This window comes from Apiospora kogelbergensis (genome assembly GCF_038363985.1).
Source record: "Apiospora kogelbergensis strain CBS 113332 chromosome Unknown utg000006l_segment0_segment0, whole genome shotgun sequence".
Classification (NCBI taxonomy): domain Eukaryota; kingdom Fungi; phylum Ascomycota; class Sordariomycetes; order Amphisphaeriales; family Apiosporaceae; genus Apiospora; species Apiospora kogelbergensis.
Genome location: NW_027117423.1, coordinates 2,056,480 through 2,078,437, shown reverse-complemented (window position 1 = coordinate 2,078,437; position 21,958 = coordinate 2,056,480). Strand labels below are relative to the sequence as shown.

The following is a 21,958-nucleotide window of genomic DNA, read 5'->3' as shown; positions in this document are numbered from 1 at the left end:
GATCTTGGCTCAGCTTGGCCCCGCACCCAACACGGCGTAACTGTCGTAGCTATCATCAGCTCGTACGGTTGTGGTAAGGTCGGAGGAACTCCCCACATGAAGCTGCGGCGAAGCAGTGAACCGCCGCACCCGCGAACTCTGGAGAAGTTGGTGATCGATATGCTATCGCATAGCGCATTCCAGGCATAATCCCCGCTAGATACTGTCTCCCATTGAATGTGCCTGCATGCTTACTATGGGCTACTTGATCTGACGTTCTGCGATGCGCGAGAATAAGCCACAATCTATGGTTGAACGATCCAGACATTTGGGAACAGTCTCCCGGCCTCGGTAACGCAATGGGGTGCTCGGTCAGCAGCCAAGGCCGAACCATTAGGCACAGCCACCCAACCGTCAACTCTGGTGCCTAATGCAGACCGCGATGAGAACACCAACATCTCAGCCCCTCTCTGATTGGTTCTAGTAGACGGCTATGCGGCTTGTCTAATTGCTTAGTTTGCTCGTGGCTTACAAAGAGGCAGACAATCAGGCACTCCTTCGATATTTCCTACCTCTACTTGAGCTCGATGAGTCAATAAAGCGGTTTCAACTTCCTCGACTGCTCACATAGAGTTGTTCCCCGCGGAGAAATGATGTCACTACCCTAGGACTGCTTATCGTATTTCGGCCGTTCCGTGGCCGTACTTGAACAACCTCCGATCAGACGCGAACACCGAGAGCGCATTTGAGCTCGTTTCTCAAAGGTCACATGAGCCGGCTATGTTTGCACCTTTGCGAATAACCGTCCCAATTTAAAAAAAACACCGTTCGACTTGATAAGATAGTGTCTCGACTCAACGCCCAACCTTGTTCAGTATCTCTCGCGCTGCGTTTACAAAGAAGCTGTCAAGTCGCATACGCTGACAACCGCCTAATTATTGCCATTCAAAGTGGAGATACCGGCTTGATTATTAGGGAGCTGCAAGTTCAACGGCAAGAAACTCGTCGCCTACGGAACATCATGGAGAAGCACGTTCCCACGGGGCATGAGGAAATGCCACCTCCATACTCTGTTAGCCCAGGCGACAGCCTCCAACCATCTAGGCAGTCTGATCCCACATCCTGGGCATCGGAATTGTATGCGCATCTCAGCGCAGTCCCAGACCGCATTCGACAGAACCGCCAATTGCGAAATTTACAACAGGTCGAGGCCGACGCCTGGATGGCGGATAACATAAACCAGAACATCACTGAGTTCCTTGACCGGCTAGGAAGTCAAAGCTTCACACCCGTTGTAGCAACTCTGGTCATCGTGCCGGCGGCCGAAGTGCCTAAACACGCCACATGGAGTGAGACGGATGAGTTGAAACGTCGCGGCGAGATAGGCGAAGTGGTGCGAGTAGAGTTCAGCCAAAACGAGAAAGAGAAAGGCGGGGATCAAAAGAAATCAGACATGCTTAGCTCTACGGGATACACAGATCAGACCTGGACAGAAGGTGGCGAATTCGATGATTGGGGGCGTGCCGGGTCATCTTCCGAAAACGTGAGTAGACTTTGGTTCAAGGATGAAAACATGGCGCGCCGCCTGGCGTCTTATATCGAGCTACCAGAAGGTCTCCGGATCACACGAGCCGAGTACACAAGCTCTGTACAGGAAGCTGTAGAGCAGGAAATCCCGGTTCAGAAGAAAAGCAAGGGCTGGGGATGGGGCTCTGGGAGACGCAAGAATAACGCGAGCACGGAAATCATCACGCCAACACCTTCTACGGCGTCGCTTGAGGCAGGAGGGCCAAGAGGCACAGTGGCTGGGGGCGATGTGGCAGGGTCAACAGGACCTGGGTTCTACAGACCACCCAGTGAAGAAGCTCGAATGGATGTCACAGCAGAACAAGTGGTTCTCAGGTGCCGAAGTGAGATGGGGCTACTCGAGAGTATGAACGGATGGGCAGTCGTCGTTAAGGTCAAGGTACAATAAGGGATTAGCCTGTCCATTGAGCTTTATGAACGACCAGCGTCTCAGTACTGGGGGCAGTTACTGCTCCCCAAGCCGCACATCATACATCGGTAGTCTTCGCAGTCCTCCTGCTCGCCATTGAAGCATATCTCCCATTCAGAACAGATGGATGTGCAAACACCGTTGCCGGAGCAGTCACAGGCAGACACAACCCCAAAGTCTCCGCCAGTAATGTTAACAATACTCAGATAGTCGCCAGGCGATTCTAGCATGACACAGGTTAGCGAAACCGAATACAAGACTTGGACCTGAACGAAAAACCCCAATTCTTACCGCCATATAAGTAGTATGCCATAGAAGCACTGCCGTTGGCCCAAAGTTCAGCGACAGATAAGTCGTCACACGATCCATCGGACTTCCTGCTAGAAAAGAAGGGCTCTGTTTCGGTAACATTCTTCCCACTGCAGACGCGGCCACCCTCGTCCCACACCTCGTAGTAGGCAGTGGTCGTGTTCTCCTTGGTGGCAAGGTTCGTCTGAGTCTTGTAGTACATCCATGTCCGTGTGCAAGCCTCGGTGAGTGAGGAAGTGCAGGCAAAGAAGGCGAGGAAAGAGTGTGGGTGCTTCATGGTTGACGGATGTGGTGGTGTTGGTGGTTATGATGATATGCGGACAGGGCATTGCGGTTGAGCGACATATTTGTAGTTCGGTGCTGCCATGATATGACTCTCGAACTTCGGGTAGTTCATAGAAAACATGTTGATCATCGAATTGTCTTTTGAGTCATTTCAAGTGACACGAATGTAAGCACCATACGCTGCTACCTCTGCATGCCGTATTGTTTGCGAGCACTAAACATCGGGTGTCGCCACAATCAAACCGAGCAGATCAATCCGTAAGCCATTGCGGCATCAAGCATGCAAACAAGATTTGACACATGGAGAGAGATGCCTACCAAGCAACAGGACGATCCCACTGGCGTCTTCACTAATCAACCCTTGCGAATAAAGATGGTTGATCATGACCACATGTGGGACTTCACAGGCACGAATGAATCGGGTACGTGAAGGGTGGCTGCCCGATGAATCTGGACCCCGTTTAAGTACAGATGCATGCGCAAGCACCTTATCAAAGGTTCAGATGTCCTTTGTTGCACTATTCTTCGGATGCCACTCATCCCTTATGAGAGACTGACCTCGCGCCGTCTTCCGAACACCCAGTCATATATATCAAGAGTTCTCCCACTCAGCATTGAAGTCATTTTGTCTGGGGGCTGTGCGATGGTTGATGCACTGCTTCACTTCGTTCCCCGAGAGTTTTATACCTTTTTGTATACGCATGGGATGTTGTTGATACGAGTTCAGAGGAGAGCTGAGAGTTACGTGTCAAGTGGTTAAGTAGTTGAAGTGAGTCTCATTGTATAGTTCTAACGAGCGTCCAAGGAGTAACTCGGACAAGATACAATTTCGTCTAGGCCCTAGAAAGCCGGCCATGTTATGCCATCCTCCGTTTCCCCTACCATATCTGAAGCTGGGACATCCCCCGTTGTTTTTTCGTGATGTTCCCAACGAAGAGAGAGTGTATGGTTGTGCTTAGATGCATAGTTTGTTGTTTTTCTCCCCAGCGAGTTCTGCGCGATTCTCGTAAAGCAAGCCTAGAAGCTAAATTTACAAGTCAAGAAGCAAAAAGTTGTTGCCGTTTTAAAAGAAGGGAGAAGAAAGAACAGAAGCAGGTTGCGCTTTTGTGTCGAGTGTTTTTTGAAGTAAGAAGAAGAAGTGGAAGAAGAAGAAAAGGAAGAAAAGAAAAAAGAGCGTCATCTTTATGCTCACGCCCCCTGCAGTGGGTGTGAAGCACAAAGTACACCATCGCGGAAAGTCTCATGTCGTATATCCATCTCAGGAGCATATGTGCATGTTTTACTTGAGTGAACCGTATGGTGGCGATGGTGGATAATGATATTGACTGGTGTCATGTTGGTCGTGATAGTGATCGTGAAGCCCTTTTGAAGGGGTATAGTATAGATATGTGAAGTGAAGAAGCGTTTGTGTGTTTTATGTGCCCTCCAGGGCAGCAAGAGTAGAAGGTCTCCCAGAGAGGAAAATGAAGAAGAAGTAAAACGGGCCTCTAGGGCGAGCAAGAAGCGGAAAAGGGTCGCCTGAAAACGGCTTTTCGTGTTTGTATAGCCTGCTTTCACATCCCCGCGGCGGTCCGTGTGGCGGAGTGGGAGACTCTACTTGCGGCTGCTGAGCGCCGGGAAGCTGGCCAGGACGGTGGGCCACTGCTCCATCCGGGTTTGTTCCCGAGAGTCGGATCTCTCATGCTTACTGCAATGGCGGCTAATCAACATACTGCCGCGCGGGAATTCTCTCAGGGTTGCACGGGGTATACTCACAAGGGGAACGGTGTGGCCCGGCGGACGATGGGATCCCGGACTGAGAGCTCAGTCGGCAACTGGAAGGAAACCTGGCTGCCGACGCTGGAGGCACTGTCGTTGCGAGAGCGAGGCATCTTGGCGGAGTAAATTGGATGAGTCCTTGCTTTGGAAGTCGAGACAAAGAAACAGAAGATGTCTGTCTGCGAAGTGAGGTCTTTCCGTACAGGCGAAGCAGGACGAGACTTATAGCAGAGAAGATAGGAAAAAGGAGAAAAAGGAAAATGAAGCTTCAGAAAAGGAGAGGTAGAGAGAGAAGGCAGTTGGGAGCTGGTGCTGAGGAGCAAAGAAGACTCCATCCAACTCCGGCGGGAGAAGTTGGTATTTATGTTTTGAGCCGTGTAGTTGCGTTCTTTGCCCTGACGACCTGACTTCGCAAACCATAGCAACAGCGCCCGCTGCTCGTTGGTTCGCATTGGCACCATATGGCATTGCCGGCGGCCAAGGGGCTGGATTGCGGTCGTGGTAATGCTGGACTAGGCGTTGGACCGGCATGAACCTAGCGTGACGCCGCCAACAGCCTAGGATGCGGTTCGAAGTTTAAGGGAAACGATGGACAGGATGAAACATGGGCCAGGTTCGTTGGCGGGGATGCACCCTTCGTCTCATCGAGCCGCAGGGAAGGGGCTGCGAAAGGCATAGCCAGCCAGCCAGCCAGCAAGCCAGCCAGCAAGCCAGCCCGCAGGAAGACTTCACAGCCCCTGAGAAGCAGGGCGGCCGTCATATGCTCTTCAATGCCCGCCCAAAGTCTATTTGACATGCCACAGTCATGGCATTGCTGCATTGCAAGGCGCGGGAGATTTGTTAGGTGATACCGATCAATCGGCGAAAGCCATATACACGCATGGTTGCTTTCTGTAGCTTTGTTTCCTCATCTGGTTTCCGAGCCCTCGTCTTATTGCGATGGGCGTGTTCCCATCTACCGTTCCCGTCAACCATGACTCGGCCGCCAGGAACAACGAGTCCGGCAGCACGCTAGGTTAGCCAAGTCGCAGAGCCCGTCACCCGACTAGACTGGTTCAGAGGTGGGACGGCTGCAACGCAAATACCACGTTGCATGTGGGTGGGAGGTTGAGGTGTGGGGGAGAAAGCGAGAAGCAGATAGATGGCCTGTCCCCTACCGCGACCCTGCGACGGCTTCCACTCTCGCCGGACGCTTCAGACGGATGATGCTCCGAAGCGCCGGCTGTCCTGGCTACTGGCGCAGGACAAGATGGCATGGCAGGTTTTCTCATCCCGTCACGAGCCCACCCAGGGCGCAGCCGTCGTCCGGTCTCAAGTGTGTCGTAAGGTTGCGGGACCTTTGAGGTCATCTTGGCGCTATTGTGTCGTCATAACGTTTGTGGCGATCTGTGTGGTGTTTACGTGTCACCGATCATCTGTATATCCCGCACTCATCTGGCCTGATGATCGTGGTTGTGGATGTTTCCCCGTGATTGACCACGACAGTACCGCCCCCTTCAATAAACCACACACAAAACGCAAGGGCCAAACCTGTGGAGGATGGATCAGCCTACGACGACGCAGGTAGTAGCGCCCGTAGGGTACGGGTCGCCGTTAGTTGATTTAGTCCAAACGTCCGACTTGGCCGTGGTTGGACGGCCCCAGCCAAGCCGAGCAAAGGAGAGCGAGGGGGCCTGCGGTCCGACACGATTTGCTTTTTATCTGCTCCCCCAGACTGCCCATGCTTGCGGGATAAGCCCTACTGCGGCCTGCCGGACTGGTTATCTATTGCTAGACCAGGGGTATGTGAGATAGGGTTCTTATACTCTCCACTAACTGCTCGCCCATCGGGACGGCTCCTACTAGCACCCGACTACCGGCATCATGAGACGTTGACAGAACCCTTTAATCTACCGATTACCGGTTTCATGAGTCGCTTCATCTATCTCAATGCTTCTAGACCGCGGCGCAGAAGGTCGCGATTCAAGTAGTGGGGACGACATTTTAATTTTAGCAGTCCGAGCCTGTCGCTTGCATAATACAGAAGGGACAGAGATAGAGCACAACAGCGGAGCGCATTTCAACTTGACGACGATGCCCACAAAGGCGTCGTTGACTCGAAGGGCATGTCCACGAAGCGGCTGATCGGCCGTGATCGCGAGAGCGGAATTCTTGAGGCCAGCATGACGTGTGGAGTGTTCGATGGCGAGTTTGGACCGAGTATCAGAAGAAGTGGAGATTCAGACGATCAGCCCAAGGGATCGAGGCGCCATATTCCCTGCCTCTGGCTTACCAATGCCCGATAGATGGTGCTATATAAAACACGAACGCAAATTGTTCAGACTATTGCCCTCCATGCCGCTTCATAGATTCAAGCCTCGGATGGCACACGTCTGGTGGCCTGAACATGCATGTCTTTAATGGACCAAAGGCCCATGAGGCTGGCAGCACTCCACGGCTTGGCTGGGTTGACAAGACCCCATTCAAAATGTCGAATTAACTGAATAATTGTTTGTATTTAGAGTTAGTAACGGTATTGACTAGCCTAGCCAACAGTTGTTGATTTCACAACGGGAGGGGGTGAGTAGAGTTCGCAGACTTGCCTCGAATATAGTCTTGTGGATCTCGATCAGAGCCACCGGCTTGCCCAGGCAGGTGTACTTGCCATGGCCGAACATCAGATCGTTCGTCCGCCTCATGGCCCGAAGCCGATCTGCATCAGGCTGCTCGCTCTCCAGCCACCGTTCCGGTCGGAACAAGCCGGCATCCTCGCCGTACAGCTTGCGATCCCGGTGCATGGCAGTCCAGCTCGGGATCACGCTGACTCCGCCGGGGATGAACACATCCCTGCCGTCGACGATGACCGTGTCCCCGCCCGGCGGCACGTCCCGGGCGAACGGGTCCGTCAGCGGCGGGAAGATGCGGATGCCCTCGCGCACGACAGCCTGCAGGTACGGCAGCGCCTTGGTCTGGGCGTATGAGATGACCTCCCCCGGCCCCCCAGGCGCCTGCCCCTCGCGCACCGCGGCGTCGATCTCGATTTGTAGGGCGCGGTACGCGCGCGGGTGCGTCACGAGGTAGAGCATGGTGCCGCGCAGCGCGCCTGCCGTGGTATCGGAGCCGGCGACGATCTGCAGCAGGGACTCGGTCTTGAGCTCGTCGCCGAGCAGGCCATTTCGCATAAAGGACGCCAGCATGTCGGCTCGCTGCTCCGCCGCCTTACTGCTGCTGCCGGATTCCAAGCTCTTGCGAAAAGCCCTCTCCCGGGCCTCGACAATATCCGAGCTCGTCGTCAGCATCTTGTCGAACCCTTTGGCCTTCTCCGCGTCGAGCTCTGCCGACGGCCCGAGGAACGGGACACGATTTGTCCAGCTTAAGCCCAAGGCCATCAGCTTGTTGATGCGGCGGAGGCCGTCTTCGGTTGAGCGGACTACCGACATACAAAGTCAACATTTGTCCGCCGGAAAGATACAACGAAGGACGAAAAGTGAATGGAAGTATTGCTGCTGCTATAAGGAAAGGGGCGGGCATCTTGCCCTCAGCATGTTACCTACCGAACTCATGTGGATCAGCATCTACATCAAGTAGACCAAAGGACTTTCCGAAACCAACAAGGCCAATAACGTCCAAAGTAAGAAACTGAAGCTTGTTTGCGAGGTCAAAAGCGCCGTTTCTGCGGATGTCGGCGTAAGAGCCGATGAGATGCACAAACTTGACGACGCAAACATCGATGTCTCGTTCCAGCTCGAGGTTTTCCCGCCCAGAGTACTTGAGAACGGGGTCAGCCTGCGCTGGGAGGAAGGGGAAGCTCAACAAGAAGAAAAGAGAAGAAAGATATTACCCACCCCAGGCGCCATCCTTTTTCTCCTTGCATCATGCTGCTCCACGTCGATCATGGTAAAGCAGTTGTCGCGGCGCCAGTCAAACCGAGCTGCGTTATAGAACCACTTGGATCGTTTGTATCCAGGCTTCACGTTGACCGACTCCCAAAACTCAGCCGAAGATGTTAAGACAGTATTAGGCCCGACCCGAGCGAGAGGTCCTGGAAAGGTTGTTTGATTAGTAATGGTTGATCTGACTTCTGATACACATCCATACGAAGATCACCGCCCCCTGCCACTTACCGTGAGTCTCGCTCACAGATGAATACCACTCGCAGCATCTCTCGCTCAGGAACGCCCGAATATGCGGGATATCTGAGAGACCTGTCCATGTAGGGCCAGGGATGTGTCTCAACTTGTGATAGCTTCTCAGCTTGTAGGCTGCGAAAGTCAGCGTTGCCACGGCTATCAAGATGAGCCAGGTTTCCCGGGTCGTAGAAAGCAAGTCAGTGAACATTGCGAGAATTCTGGTTTTTGTTTCTAGCTTAGCATGAAGGAGGATGCAAACTGTTCGAAGTTCAGCAGACTCGAACAGTTATGTATACGAAGACAAATCTTCCAACAGACCGGCAATACGGCCCAAGCAAAACCCCATAGAGACTTCTAGGCGAATCGCTTCGAGACTTCCCCTCATCCCCCTTCCGGAAATGCTTCCTTTTATACGCCCCTTATCTACACTTCCCCAGAAAATTTGGAGAAGCAGACTCCAAGTGCGCCTTGGTAGTACAGCATCTGGAGATCTTACCCGAGTTTGTTGGCTCGATGTCTCAACCAAACCAAGTTTGTACCCGTTGACACGTCGACATGCGTAACACGGTACACAATGATGTAGGAGAGCATAATAAAGGAGCTATACGCACGAAGAGACAACTTTGGCTACTAATTCTAACATTAGAAAACGCAACACAGGGTACAGTATTAATCAATGCAGTGATTCCTGAGGGGAAACTATATGCAGACAGCAGCTTCAGAAAATGTATACCGACAAGCTTGTCCCGTTTGACGTCCCTGGAGACGGGACTTTTAACCGAATACGACAAGACGGAACGGGTGACAAAATAAGGCATTCATTATATCAGCTTCCTCATTGGCGCCATGGCAACCCCCTCATTCCATCTTAGCAACCACTATGACGCGGTCTGTTACCCTGTGAAAAAGCAAAGCGCTGGTCAGACCCAGGAGAAACTCGATCCCGCCATCAGCCCTGCAGACCCATGCATTTTACGGAGATCGGCACTACTTTAATTTGCAACAAGGGAGTGAAGCGGTATGCCACGTGACTTCATAGAATGTTTCTGACGAGATGTGCTTAGTTGAATGGCTGCAATGCAACACAGAGCCTCATATTCCATAGACCATGTAAATGTGATCAACTATATTGGTTCGCTTCATGTATCCAACCCTCTATTGGTATCATCATCACAGAATGGAGACTGGTTATAATACGCCAAGATCCAACCTGCACTGTTTGCTGCACACGCAAAGAAACCAGAATGTTTCGTGCCCCTGAGTGTCTAATGACATGAACAAATCCTGGTGGGCCTGGCTAATGGTGCATATTCGTTTTGGCCTCGGAAAAAAGTTCCTTTTTTCAACTTCAGCTCCATGACAAGTCAGCCACCCGGCGGGAAGGATTATCACGCGTGAATATGGGCCCTACGTATGGGTCGTCTGCGTGTGCTCTGCCCAGTTCGCCATGGGATCTCTGAGCTCATCCGCCCCTGCAGGAGGATATTTGCATTATCATGTGTCTTATGAACTAAGGGGTGATTGATGATGTCTGCCGTATTTAAATATCAGCAGGTTGGCAGTCTTTCACAGTTCTCAGCTCATCCTCCTTTTGGTAACAAGTTTCAGCATCACGCGTCTTACTTGGGAACGAGGCTGACGGTTCTTGATACCACACCGACACAAACCGCCGTAGCAGAGTTGCCTCCTCCTTTTTAAGAGTCGAGCCTCGCGTACTATATATTGTGCAGCTTTGGACGGCAGTTATGTTGATCGATCTATCTCTATCAACAAATTATATTCTACCGCACTTCCAAATCCGACAATTTTATACCCAACTAGACAGTATGACAGGCCAAGGGTATTTTCTTGACCCTCTCAACCAGGCGTTTGTCGACCTAGCAGCGACGATGCCAGGCATTGAAGAACTCACACCTGAGGAAATACGAGAATCTTTTGAGAAGTTGAACGCTCACAAGAAGCTTCCCGGAGTCGATCGAACCAAGATTCAGGTGCCGGTAGTAAACGTACCAGAGACGTGGGTTTACACGCCCACAGGGGCCAAGGGTCCGCTGCCGTATATTTTCTACCTTCATGGAGGAGGCTTCATGGCAGGAAGGTGAATTTGATAACACAAATGCCCCGTCGCATATTACCCATCCTACCCAAGTTTCCTCAAGCTTGTGTCGAACACAGTATCTAACCTTCATTCTTCATACACACAGCATGGAGATGTACGACGGTCTTGCGACTGATCTCGTGCTACGCACTGGGTACGCTCTTGTCTTTCCTGTATACAAGCTGGCGCCTGAGGCGAAGTGGCCCGAGCAGCAAGACCAATGTTTTGCGGTACTAGAATGGTTAACACAAAACGGGGCCTGCCATAATCTCGTTACCGATAGGTTTGCCCTCATGGGTGACAGCGCTGGAGGTAAGTCATAATTATGGCCAAATCGTCGATTTGTCTCCCTCCCTCCCCCTTCTCTACTATTGTCGATATACAATCTTCAAATTGCCTTCTTTGCTATCAACTTCTGACCGGTCGTACCCTCTGCATACAGGCATCCTCATTTTCAACTTGAACGTGATGGCGCAGCAGAAGTGTCTGACAGTCCCCTATAACATCATACTCAGCCCCATGGGCACCCTGGACTACGTAGTCCGGAAGCCCACGGCCAGCGTCTGGGAGTTCTGGAATGGCCCGTTCCTGACCGCGGCGGCAATGCGCAAGTTCGTCGACGCGTACGCGCCGCTGTCCGGCCCAGGATCGGTAGACCGGGGCTCGGAGCTGGCCAGCCCGGCATTCAACATGTCCGACGCCGTGGCTGGGCGATTCGCCCCGACGCTCATCGTCACCTCGTCGGCCGACGTGCTGCGCGACGAGGGCGAGGCCATGGGTGAGCGGCTCCAGAAGGCGGGCCGCGACGTTGCCGTCCTCCGCGCCCACGGACAGGCGCACGACCCCTGCGCGATCGAGTTGATCAGGCCCGGGCCGACGCCCAGGATGATCATGACGCTGGTCACCGCCGCGCTGAAGGAGAGGCTGGGTTGAAAGGGGGAAGGGCCGTAGGATGTGGGATAGGGTTTGGTGTGTACGTATTTACCCATAGACCGCACAAAGACTTACAAAGTATTGTTACTGCAAAGATGGCAGCGTGGAGCTGGATCGGTGTTGACGTCAGTATCGTTGCTAAATATAGTACAGCGCCAGATTGAGAGTAGAACTTCTCACCAGTGGCGTATCTCTTCCCTATTCCCTGGAAAGGATGCATGGTGGAAACGGAGAACAAGAAACTGGTGGACGGGCGGGGACCCACTCCGTCCCCTACCGTACCGTGCCCAAAACCGTGCCGAGTTGGCAGTCTGGACCGGCGAGTGGCGTTGTTCGTATGCGTGTTCCGGGTGGAATCCATCGGCAGTCTGCCCCCATCTAAGCAAGCTTCGCCCGCGGACCCGGAGAGCCTCACCGCTGTGCTGAAGAGCGAACGAGAACGACGGAGGGAGAGGGGCTCGTTGACGTCATAACCCGACCCTCCGTCTTCTATGTCGTTGTCCCATTAACGAGTGAAAGCTTGGATGGAGACTCTTTCATGCACGAAAATAAAGTTGGATCAGACCGCCAGCGCGGCGGTCTATTGCGGGCAGCTGGGGGCTAAGGACTCCATTTCGTCCCGAAGATGGCCTATTTGGCAACTGGGCTGGGAAGTATCACGATTTTCTGTAACATTGTGCGAACTTAGATGTTGCTAAAGGACGCCATCACATGACTGCCGTCGTTGGCCGCCGATGGTGCCACCAGCACAGTAAGCGTAGTTGGCAGCAGTCATGCTTGACGCTGCCCGCCGTCCATAGCAGAAGGCAGTAGAACCCATAGCCAGCCATAGCGGCGGTCAACGTGGCGTCGATTGATTGCGCATAGCGTCTATCGGAGTACATATACGAGTTCCCAACTTAATGTCCAATCCAACGTGGTTCGAAGCTGCCATTGCACCGCACCCGACCTCCGACCAGAACACCGCCCACCGCCAGCCCGACGGCGTCATCCGAGCTACGAATTCGGAAACAAGCTTGCGTGGCAGACAGGGGTTGGGTCTGAGGCTGGGAGCACGAGTACTGCACGAGCAGCTGCGAAGACCCTTTGCCAAGAGACGACTAAGGACGATAGCCGCCTTCTGAGGCGTTGGTTCGCTCATCCCGATTGGGTTGGAGGGGCAGGAGTCTGAGGAGGGTAGGAGGGGTCCGAGTTTCTGCCCAGTCACTGCCCAGTCACTGCCTAGTCCAGAGCCCAGCCCACCCCCGACCCACTGACGCCGGCATTTTCTAGCCGGCCAGACCGCATTCCCTGGCCACGGAGGCTGAGCCACGCTGGGGAAGGGGTCCAAGATACAGGGAGGCTGAGGAGGCAAGCTGTTGTTGGCTATCTTCTGTAGGTGGCCTGATATTAAAAGGCCGTGGGCTCTTACTCATTCCTTTGTTTAAAGCCCGCCCATTTCTGACCAGCAAGTGTTTCCACATTTCTTCATCTCATCACTCACGTCTCCAAACAAAACAAATCACATTCACCTCGACTCCAAACAAACCATCATCACCATGAGCTACTACGACAACAACCAAGGCGGCTATGGCGGCCAGCAAGGCGGCTATGGCGGCCAGCAGGGCGGTTACGGCGGCCAGCAGGGCGGTTACGGCGGCCAGCAGGGCGGTTACGGCGGCCAGCAGGGCGGCGGAGAGGCCTCGTCCTTCTACAACAACCCCTCATCTCAACACCAGCAAGGCGGCTACGGCGGTCCTCCCGGATCCGGAGGCCCCGGCGGTGACGGCGGTGACGGCGAACGTGGTCTTACCGGTGCCCTGGCCGGTGGTGCTGCCGGTGGTTTCGGTGCAAACAAGCTCGGCGGTGGTAAGGTCGCCACCGTCGCCGGCGCCCTGATCGGCGCCTTCGCCGGCCACAAGGGCCAGGACGCCATTGGCGACTGGAGGGATGAGCATCACGAGAAGAAGGAGGAAGAGAAGCGCCGCGAGGAGGAGGAGCGCCGCCGCCGCGAGGAGCGCCGGAGCCGCAGCCGCTCCCGGTCCCGGTCTCGGTCGGGCAGCCGCCACCGTCACCACCGCCACCACAGCCGCTCGCGCTCGCGATCTTCCAGCCGCCACTCACACCGCGGCCACTCGTCCCGTGGCGAGTCCACGGTGACGGTCCAGTCAGGCGACACCCTCCGCATGCTCGGCGAGCGCTACGGCTGCTCGTGGGAGGAGCTGGCCCGCCACAACGGCATCTCCAACCCGGACATGATCTACCCCGGCCAGAACCTCCGCATCCCTGGCCGCTAAACAAAGCAAGCCCCAGGCTCTCGAGGTTTCTTGAGGAGGAAAACAGGCTAGTATTAGCAGCATACTAGGTCTATTATTCGCAGGATGAGCTAGCGAATGAAATGAAACACAAATTTGAGAATCGTCGAGGCGATTTCAACAATGATAATAAATCGTGTTCCAATTGAATTGCACAGCCTGTGAAGCGACTATCGTTTGTGTACTTGCACTGATCTAAACGCCAATTTTGGTGCAGCAATATTGCGGTTGAGACGGCAGCAAGCAAGAGTGCACCCCAACGAACATGACGTGTGCATTTGACCTTGAAGTGTCAGGGTCTTGACGTCGCTTACACATGCCGGTGATTGGCAAAGCCCAGATCTAGGCTTGCCGCAGGGTTCAGTGGACCCTGAATTTGGGATCGACGTGTCGCTGCCATTTCAATGCGTTCTATGCCAATTACCAAATCCTACATATACCTCTATTGAAATATTGACCCCTCGAGCCATGGATAACTACCTCATTCTTAGGAATTTGGACCTTGCAGGAAGGAGGCAGGCAGTAAAGGCCTTGAAGAAGCTGATTTGCGTCGTGGCATATAAATCCCGACCACAGACCACACCAGCCCGTCTTGTTGGCCCGATCTACGTGGATTTATACATCCCCTGCTCATCGAAACTTAGGCCGATCATCTACACGTATTCTGCACTCCATCTAGTGTTGCTGTGCGTTTTGTCATTCAGAGCATTATCACGGAACATAGCCCCCTGAGGGGATGCCTGCAGCGCACCAACCAGTGTCCACCCCACCGTGCCGGAGAGCACTGACAAAGCCCGCCTAATGGCGGCCCAAGACGCTAAAAGCAAGCAGGACACCACCTGTGCCTGTGCCGCCGTCTGCCATCTCGATAAGTACGATTTTGATCTCCATGGGCGGACATGCAGAAGTCGTCCCAAAACCCCATCCTCGTCACATGGGAATCTCGATGCTCGATATCCAAATGATCCAGATCCGACAATCAACATATTTGACTGGACTGTTTCTGGTGTGCAAAAAGCATTGGAAGAAAACAGGAGGGAAACCCCCAGAACTTGGCAATTAATTTATCAACCGTGTCTACTGTAGCCACAATGAGCTGGAGCGGCCTGCAGTCAAAGCTGTCGACGATCGCACCTCGAACGGTAATATACATCGTGTCAGTTTGCGATCGCGAGGTGAGCTCCCCTCCCAATTCAACCCCGTGCCAGTACAGCGACGAAGAAAGATATAGAGCTTTCCCTCTATATAGGCATTCCTGTCTCATTGTCTTTTATGTCATCCTCACCTCATGTACGTAAAGACTAACACTATATACTTCCATCAATCCTTGAAAACATACAAGCGCAGAGACTCTTACGTATCGCAGCCTTCTGGACCAACGTCCTCCAACCCAATATATCCTGTACTAGCGTACCTTCATGGAAAACCGGCATTCACGACACTTTCTCCATGTATTCTTTTTCTAGTGCTTCATGAGTGGAAGACGCTTGAATGTCATTCCGTACATGTCTCACCGGCCCTGTATAGACGTATTGCCCCTTGACGAAGTAATACATCATAGCGAAGACGACTACGACACTGTAGACGATACCAGACCAATTCAGTCGGCTGCAGAAGGATTGGGGGCCGAAGGGAAGAACAAAAAGGGGAACATGACGACTAAGAAGGCGAGAGCCCCGACGTTGATCGGCAAACCCGCCCTACCTAGATCGAAACGCGACCTGGGCAATGGGCCCCCGCCGTCGCCTTGAGAACCTTCTAGCAATGATTGCGGCGAGCGTGATGATGTAGGATGTGAACAGACACAATTGACGACGGATAATAGGAGCAATACCGCCATGAGAGCAGTCGGAATAGACGAACCAACCCGGCTATGGGTTATGTTCAGGAGGATTTGGACGTAAATCTGGCCTGTCTGAGAATCAAGTAGCGTGCTCGAATCCTCGCCCACTATCATCATGACGGTCATTGTCATTACGAATCCCACGGTGTAGTTGATAGCCGCGGCCACGGCCATGGACCGCGGTAGCACCCACGAGGCGTCGCGGACCTCCTCGGAAAGATGATAGGCGCGCCATGCCAGCCCTGGATGCGATACGACGTTACGTTCAGGGCGATGAGAGCCTCGAACTGTTGAGCAACAGTGTACGACGTCACGACGAGAGCGGTTTGCCATCCCAGGGCGCTGAGCCAGCCTGGATAGAGAAAGAAATAGAGATCGGTTAGTAAGAAAAGGGGACAAGGGCGGGAGTGTTGACATAAGGTATGTAGGATCCTACTCACCCACCATATAACTGAGAAACTTTTGGTGCTATAGAGCACCCCCCCCCTGAAGTTGGCGTTGGCGCCGTGCAAGGGGAAAATGATTCGTGGTCAATTACTTGTCCTATTCCTTCAAGAATACTCACATGGATGCTGCCATCTCGGCCATTGACAATGTACACATCATCATGCCAACACATGTAATGAAGAATATCCAAATGGCACCAGCAGGCCCGCCATTCAGCGTCGAGATACCAGCCGTTCTAGTGGCAGGTTCAAGACTCGTCAGCGCACACGTTCATAGGATCCATCCTTGAGCATGCGAAACTTCGATACAATATACCTATACTTACATAAGAGAAAACTCCCAGGTACTTCCGATGATGGCCGCATACCCTACGGTAGAGATAAAGCGAAAGTTGCGCTACAAGTTGCTGTTTCTTATTCGAACGAAGCATATCCGTTTGATCATGCGTTGTGCCGACTTTCTCGGCATTCTTGCTGTTGCCAATCTGACCCCCTTTAGCCTCTTGAGCAGTGACTTTGCTCTCCATTCCTGCGCGACGTGGTCTGGGGCTCCGAACAGACGAAAGATATACAAAAGTAAATAACAAACGTGGCCGAACAAGACGATATTTACGACTAAGATAGATGCCATGACGCGAGCCGTTAAGAACCTGAAGCAGGGCAACAAGACTGGCTGGAACCTTTCAAGGCGGTAATAGACGAAACATGCAGCTATATTGACCAATAGCTCGCAAGCAGCCTGACACGTGAACACGCATTGACTGGCACTACAGATACACGGGCGCTTCATATCCTCCATGAAACACGCAGCGAAGAAGCACGCAGCACGAGTGTGATTAACTTGGATGCTGTCAAGAATTGGTATCTTGCATTCCGACTGCAGTCTGCCGATCGTAAATGCCATCCTTACAAGACACGCTCAGTCATTTATATACATGTACAACCCCGCTAACGCCAAAGCCTGCTGTCGTGCTCAAGGGTATCCTCAAAAAATATAAACCATGAAAAACAAACCGAAAATTGGGTATATGTACAAGCCAGAAAGATGGAGAAGACGAAGAAACAGTGAAAGAACAAAACCCCGAGAAGACATATAATGTGCGATATTATGCCAAACATATGTCCACACAGCCGCACCAGGAGAGAGAATGCGTTGAGAATGTGTCAAATAAACGAAATCTGAGGAGCATCTCATAAGCCATGTCGCACTCCCCACTCTTGTTCGGGCGACGGCGACTGCTCAGAGCGGCTCCTTGGTCGTGTCTTCGCGAACCGGCCTGTCAGCATGGCCCGGGTAGCCTCCAGGCGCGCATACAGCTCCGTTTCGTCCTCTGTGAGCTGTACGAGTCGATCCAGATCTTCGAGGATGCTGACGCCCTCGTGGTTCCGGACGTGGGTGTTGGCGCCTTGTTCAAGCAAGACCCTGACAATGAAGTTTCGCCCGAGCCGGGCTGCAAGTTGGAGAGCCGTCTCGCCGTTCCGGTTCCGCGCTTCGAGCTTCGCGCCCGCATCGAGGAGCCGTTTTACGATCAACTTCAAGTCCTCGTGCTCGTGATCGTCGGGGGTGTGACTGATGAATGCCATGAGAACAGTGTCGCCATGCATGTTGTAGTGGTCCACATCCGTCTTGGCGGCCAGTAAGGTGTCGAGAAACTCGCGTCGCCTGTTTAGCGGAAGGACCTCCGTGCCAGGCTCATTGTTGCTATCCATTTTGCGCTTAGCAGACCGGTTGAGTTGGCCCGATCCTTGGACTGCCCCTGATCCCAACTTTACTTCAGCCAAGCAATGAAGCGCGTTCCGGCCCTGTGAATCTTCGACCGTATGCCTGGTGCTGCTCTCCAAGGCCTGGTTTATTATCCTGAGTAATTGACTCTCGTGCTCGATTTTCGCTTGGTTCGGATCCGCTGGTATGGTTAATCGCATGGTTGCTTCTTGGCGCGAAGGCATCGTAGAAGCACGGTGGATCATTGGCCGAATCCCAAAGGCATCACGTCGATTGAGAGTGTTCAGATCGAAATGTTGGGTTATATTCCGTATCCGGTCAACGCCAAACTTCTGCCGCAGGATGTGGAAGAAGGAGCGGCCGTAGATATCAGTCACGTAGAAGTCAAAGTGAACACCTTGCAAGGCGTGAAGTAGCATGTTCAATAGGTCTTCATTCTCGAACCAATTATCATGAAGGACGTGAAGTAGTGTCTGACCAGCTGTGTTGGGCGCAGCCAAGGTGTTTCGATAATCTCGATTCTGTGAAGATGCTTCAACGAAGTCAATAAGTGACGCCTCAAATCCCGTAGCTGCGGCCAACTGGTGAAATGTTGTGTTGCCATACTGGTCGGGCTCCGAGGCAATCTCCAGCTTCTCCCTTTGAAAAGGGGCGTCACATCCAACAAATCGCTAGGAAGATTGTATGCACGATGCAAGCCATCTTCTCGGATGTGTTGCTGCTGACCAATAGGTGAGCTTGATTGAGACGTTTCGGTATTGGCATCAGTGGAGAGCGTGAAGCGTTTGAGAACACGAAAAATGTCCTTGAAGTCTGAGCGTTCATACTTCGGATCAGCTTCAAGTTTCTTCCGCATGTGGTGGTACGCTTCCCGATTACTGCCGATGCTGAAGTTGGTCGAAGTAGTGAGCGTGGTGCCCTGGCGGTTGGGGCTCTTGGGAAAGAATCGGCCGAATGAGTTATGTGACGCATTGCTGTTGAAGGTGGCGGAGGCCTGCATGCGATTCGGACCATTACAATTGTAGAATTGAAGATGTTCGCTCTTTTCCTCAGTCCCCTTGATTGAAGGTGCCGACGAGGTCGCAATCGTAGTCCCGGCAATTGATACTGTCTTCAACTGCGTGTACTGACCATCGTGAGGCGCATTCCCAGGTTGGGTTTGCTGTTGTTGCTCAGCAGTGTAACGATGGCTTCGATGGTTTGACGCTCGATCGCTATTTTTGAGGCAGCCAATAATCTCTCGCTGTTCGTTGAGATCTTTGGGACGAAGCCATCGAGGATCCTTGCCAAGCAGTTTGTTCAGGTGCTTGCTGGCTGCTTCCTTGCTACAGAGAGTATAAGTCGCGCTGAATCTAGAGTGGGCACAGCTAGCAATCATAGAAAGAATAACACATACCCCGGAGTGAAGACATCTTCTTCCAATATCTCGAGTATTTGCTCGACCTTCAGACTCGTGTAAACGTAGAGACGTGCAAGCCTTCTAGCCCTTGGGTCTGTCCACTCTTTCGGTCGGCCCCCGCGGTTGGTACGATTTGTTGCTGAACTTGTTGCTGGCGATACGGCTGACAAGGGATCCATGGACAACGAGTTGGACAGGCAGGTAAGTATAAATAACAAGACAGTTTGTCTCGGTCAGGCAGAGTTCTGTAGCGCGGAAGCGAATGACCAACGACTCAAAAAATTGAAATTAAAACCCTTCCAAGGTGTTAGAGATGACAAGGAAAGATTGGCAGCCATTTCGTATGCGAGGCTGGCGCTTATGTTCAAAAGATGTGTGAAGGATTCTTGAGAGAGGGTCGCGGGCGGGTGAGCATGTCAGTCGCACCCCTGCCTATGCCTACGGGCTGGATAGACGGCAGCCAACTCGCTCCCTCTTGCCAGAGCCGCATGAGCGTGCATGTACCTCGAACTGGGAGGGACTGCACTGCGCCTGATGGAGGTTGAGAGGCCAGGAACAGAGGCCGCAACTAGTCAGCCGTCTCACTGGACATGCAGTAGGCTGCAGATAGGCTGACCCTTGCCTGTCCGTCACCTTCAACCCTCATACCTTGATCAATCGTTCCGTTCCAACTAACATAGATAGGTAACACATGGTGGACTGTGAAAGAGTACAAATGAATGTAGTTACTCGTATCCTGTGATACCGAAACGGAGTATTTGCTGAGTGGTAGACCTAGTCAAGCCAACAATGTCATTGTCTGCGTTGTCGTTTCTTTTGGGGTGCTGAGGGGTGGAAGGTGGTAATGATTAGTGGTAGTGGGGGGCTGTGTTTTTGGACATCGTGGCTGAGTTGACAATCCTTCCAATTGCCAATGGCTAAGCATATCCCACAATGGGCTGTGATTATATGCCTTGTGTCTCGAACCATCAAGCCCAGCATCTGGAAAAACTGACGCCATCCCTCATCGCCCAATCCCAGGGAACTTCACATTGGAAGAGAAGATTTTCAGGGTTGGCCGATCCGGTTCCCACCCGGTCCTCATAGGGTGAGAGACAAGGCAAACTCAGGCAACTGGCACTACTCATATTGACTGCGACCTCAATCAACAGGCAGAGAGCCGAATCCCGCACATCACACCGAGACTTGGTCGCTTTGTGGATGATCAAATCGTCTTATTGTTGTACAGGCTCTCCTTTCCAATGCTTGCCAACTCATCGTTCGAACGATGAGCTAGCTGGCTCTGACCACAGCTGGCCGGGTTCGCCGCGAGTGTGACATGATGTACTCCGTACTGCAGGTAAAGACGGGGTGCAGGCGGCTAGGCAGTCGAGTTGAATCGACGCAACAGGCAACATTGACATTGTTGTTCTCTCCGTCTGTCAACTGTATATTGACTGGACCGCATCGAAACTTGTTTCGTTTCCCCCGACTACCTTGCTCATATCGTAACCCGCCATGGCCCCATGTTTCACCGTGTCCGGCGCGGTGCCAGCAGGGCGGCTTCGCCACCCCGAAACGCACGCTGATCGTAGATGCGGTCGTTAACTTGCCCCACTCCCCGCTCTCCAACACGAAATTCTAGAATCAATACCACATGTGCGTAAAGCAAAGGAGTCTTAGCTTTAATCTCAATGATCCGGGTTTTGTTGGGTACTGGCGTCATCTCCGCAAGACGTAATTTTTCCAGAAACATGTTTGAAGCACCAAGACCATATCATCACATCACCCTAGCCAGGAACCGCAGATGCTTGATAGGGTCGCCAAGGTACGGCTTCCGGTCGGCTCGGCAGGGGAGATAGTACCTCAAAAGCTCGTACCAACCGTCCATTGCTTGCCCCATGACACCCAAATTCATCGCATGGGATGTCTTCGACGACCTAGATTCAGTTAGGGTGGTGAAATAGTAACGAGTGTCTGACGTGGCACCAGTATTGATCACTTTCCTTGCTCGAAACATACAAGAGATTGACGTTTGATCAAAGGAAACAAATAAGGTGCAATGACCAGCGCCATTCTACGTGCGCCATACTACACATACGCGGACGGAGTCGGGGGCCGTTGATGAAGCAAAATCGCCGGAACAGCTCGCCCTTTTCTCTCTCCCTACTCGCAATCTAGCCAGCAAGTTTCAAGTCGATAGCAGATGACTCTTCACCCTTTTTCCATTTCCTGGCGTACCTCTTATTCCGAAGACATGGAACTCTGGGGTAGTCTTGTATATAAAAGAAGCGTCGGCGTGGTCAGAATGAAGCGACGTGCCGAGAAAGTCACCTATAGTCCACAATCAACTCAAGTACTTTCACATTGAATCCATTCACGATAATCGTCTCATTCCCAGAGCGATCTTCAGCAGCGTTCATACTGTCATAGCTCCGTCCTGGTACAAGCATACAACCCAGTCTAGCATCATGACACGGTCAAGCTCCAGCAAAACCCATGCCAGGTAAGACTGCAGACCTCCCCGTGGGCCCGTAGATCCGTACTAAGATTCCTGCTAACCCGTAACAACTCAAACAGCAAAAGCAGCTCGACTTTTCGTGATGCTCTGGATCGGTTGCCACACTACGACAAGGTATCCGAATACACCGGACACGCTGATTCGCATGAAAAGTTCCGTGTAACAGGCGAGTCGAGCAGGACTTCGAAACCCTCAAAGAAGCAAGACTCAGGGGCTCGGGATTCGAAGTGGGCAAGCACTGGACGACATAAGTGACGGGCGATGTGCTTGGTGACAGAGCCCGTGG

At 52.7% G+C, this 21,958-nt stretch overlaps 9 protein-coding genes across 9 annotated transcripts; 3 read left to right on the top strand and 6 right to left on the bottom strand.

The window, feature by feature from the left end:
• Nucleotides 1-1,000: 1,000 nt before the first annotated feature.
• PG998_009516 (uncharacterized protein) lies at nt 1,001-1,954 on the top strand (the record flags this gene model as incomplete). The annotated part of the gene is made up of 1 exon (XM_066876332.1): nt 1,001-1,954. One exon carries the CDS (start codon nt 1,001-1,003, stop codon nt 1,952-1,954), a length of 954 nt encoding a protein of 317 aa, XP_066728488.1.
• Nucleotides 1,955-1,995: 41 nt separating this feature from the next.
• Nucleotides 1,996-2,561, bottom strand: PG998_009515 (uncharacterized protein; the record flags this gene model as incomplete). Its single annotated transcript, XM_066876331.1, has 2 exons — nt 1,996-2,198; nt 2,267-2,561. 2 exons carry the CDS (start codon nt 2,559-2,561, stop codon nt 1,996-1,998), a joined length of 498 nt encoding a protein of 165 aa, XP_066728487.1.
• A 1,601-nt stretch (nt 2,562-4,162) lies between these two features.
• Nucleotides 4,163-4,440, bottom strand: PG998_009514 (uncharacterized protein; the record flags this gene model as incomplete). The annotated part of the gene is made up of 2 exons (XM_066876330.1): nt 4,163-4,256; nt 4,325-4,440. The coding sequence occupies 2 exons, from the start codon at nt 4,438-4,440 to the stop codon at nt 4,163-4,165; spliced, it is 210 nt and encodes a 69-aa protein (XP_066728486.1).
• Nucleotides 4,441-5,167: 727 nt separating this feature from the next.
• On the bottom strand, nt 5,168-5,676 carry PG998_009513 (uncharacterized protein; the record flags this gene model as incomplete). Its single annotated transcript, XM_066876329.1, has 2 exons — nt 5,168-5,338; nt 5,413-5,676. 2 exons carry the CDS (start codon nt 5,674-5,676, stop codon nt 5,168-5,170), a joined length of 435 nt encoding a protein of 144 aa, XP_066728485.1.
• Nucleotides 5,677-6,846: 1,170 nt separating this feature from the next.
• Nucleotides 6,847-8,644, bottom strand: PG998_009512 (cytochrome P450; the record flags this gene model as incomplete). Its single annotated transcript, XM_066876328.1, has 4 exons — nt 6,847-7,736; nt 7,861-8,097; nt 8,148-8,348; nt 8,431-8,644. 4 exons carry the CDS (start codon nt 8,642-8,644, stop codon nt 6,847-6,849), a joined length of 1,542 nt encoding a protein of 513 aa, XP_066728484.1.
• A 1,681-nt stretch (nt 8,645-10,325) lies between these two features.
• PG998_009511 (lipase 2) lies at nt 10,326-11,467 on the top strand (the record flags this gene model as incomplete). The annotated part of the gene is made up of 3 exons (XM_066876327.1): nt 10,326-10,534; nt 10,641-10,846; nt 10,977-11,467. The coding sequence occupies 3 exons, from the start codon at nt 10,326-10,328 to the stop codon at nt 11,465-11,467; spliced, it is 906 nt and encodes a 301-aa protein (XP_066728483.1).
• A 1,538-nt stretch (nt 11,468-13,005) lies between these two features.
• Nucleotides 13,006-13,743, top strand: PG998_009510 (uncharacterized protein; the record flags this gene model as incomplete). The annotated part of the gene is made up of 1 exon (XM_066876326.1): nt 13,006-13,743. The coding sequence occupies one exon, from the start codon at nt 13,006-13,008 to the stop codon at nt 13,741-13,743; it is 738 nt and encodes a 245-aa protein (XP_066728482.1).
• Nucleotides 13,744-15,194: 1,451 nt separating this feature from the next.
• On the bottom strand, nt 15,195-16,192 carry PG998_009509 (uncharacterized protein; the record flags this gene model as incomplete). The annotated part of the gene is made up of 3 exons (XM_066876325.1): nt 15,195-15,369; nt 15,402-15,956; nt 16,170-16,192. 3 exons carry the CDS (start codon nt 16,190-16,192, stop codon nt 15,195-15,197), a joined length of 753 nt encoding a protein of 250 aa, XP_066728481.1.
• A 1,049-nt stretch (nt 16,193-17,241) lies between these two features.
• PG998_009508 (ankyrin) lies at nt 17,242-19,351 on the bottom strand (the record flags this gene model as incomplete). Its single annotated transcript, XM_066876324.1, has 3 exons — nt 17,242-18,412; nt 18,439-19,098; nt 19,170-19,351. 3 exons carry the CDS (start codon nt 19,349-19,351, stop codon nt 17,242-17,244), a joined length of 2,013 nt encoding a protein of 670 aa, XP_066728480.1.
• Nucleotides 19,352-21,958: the final 2,607 nt, after the last annotated feature.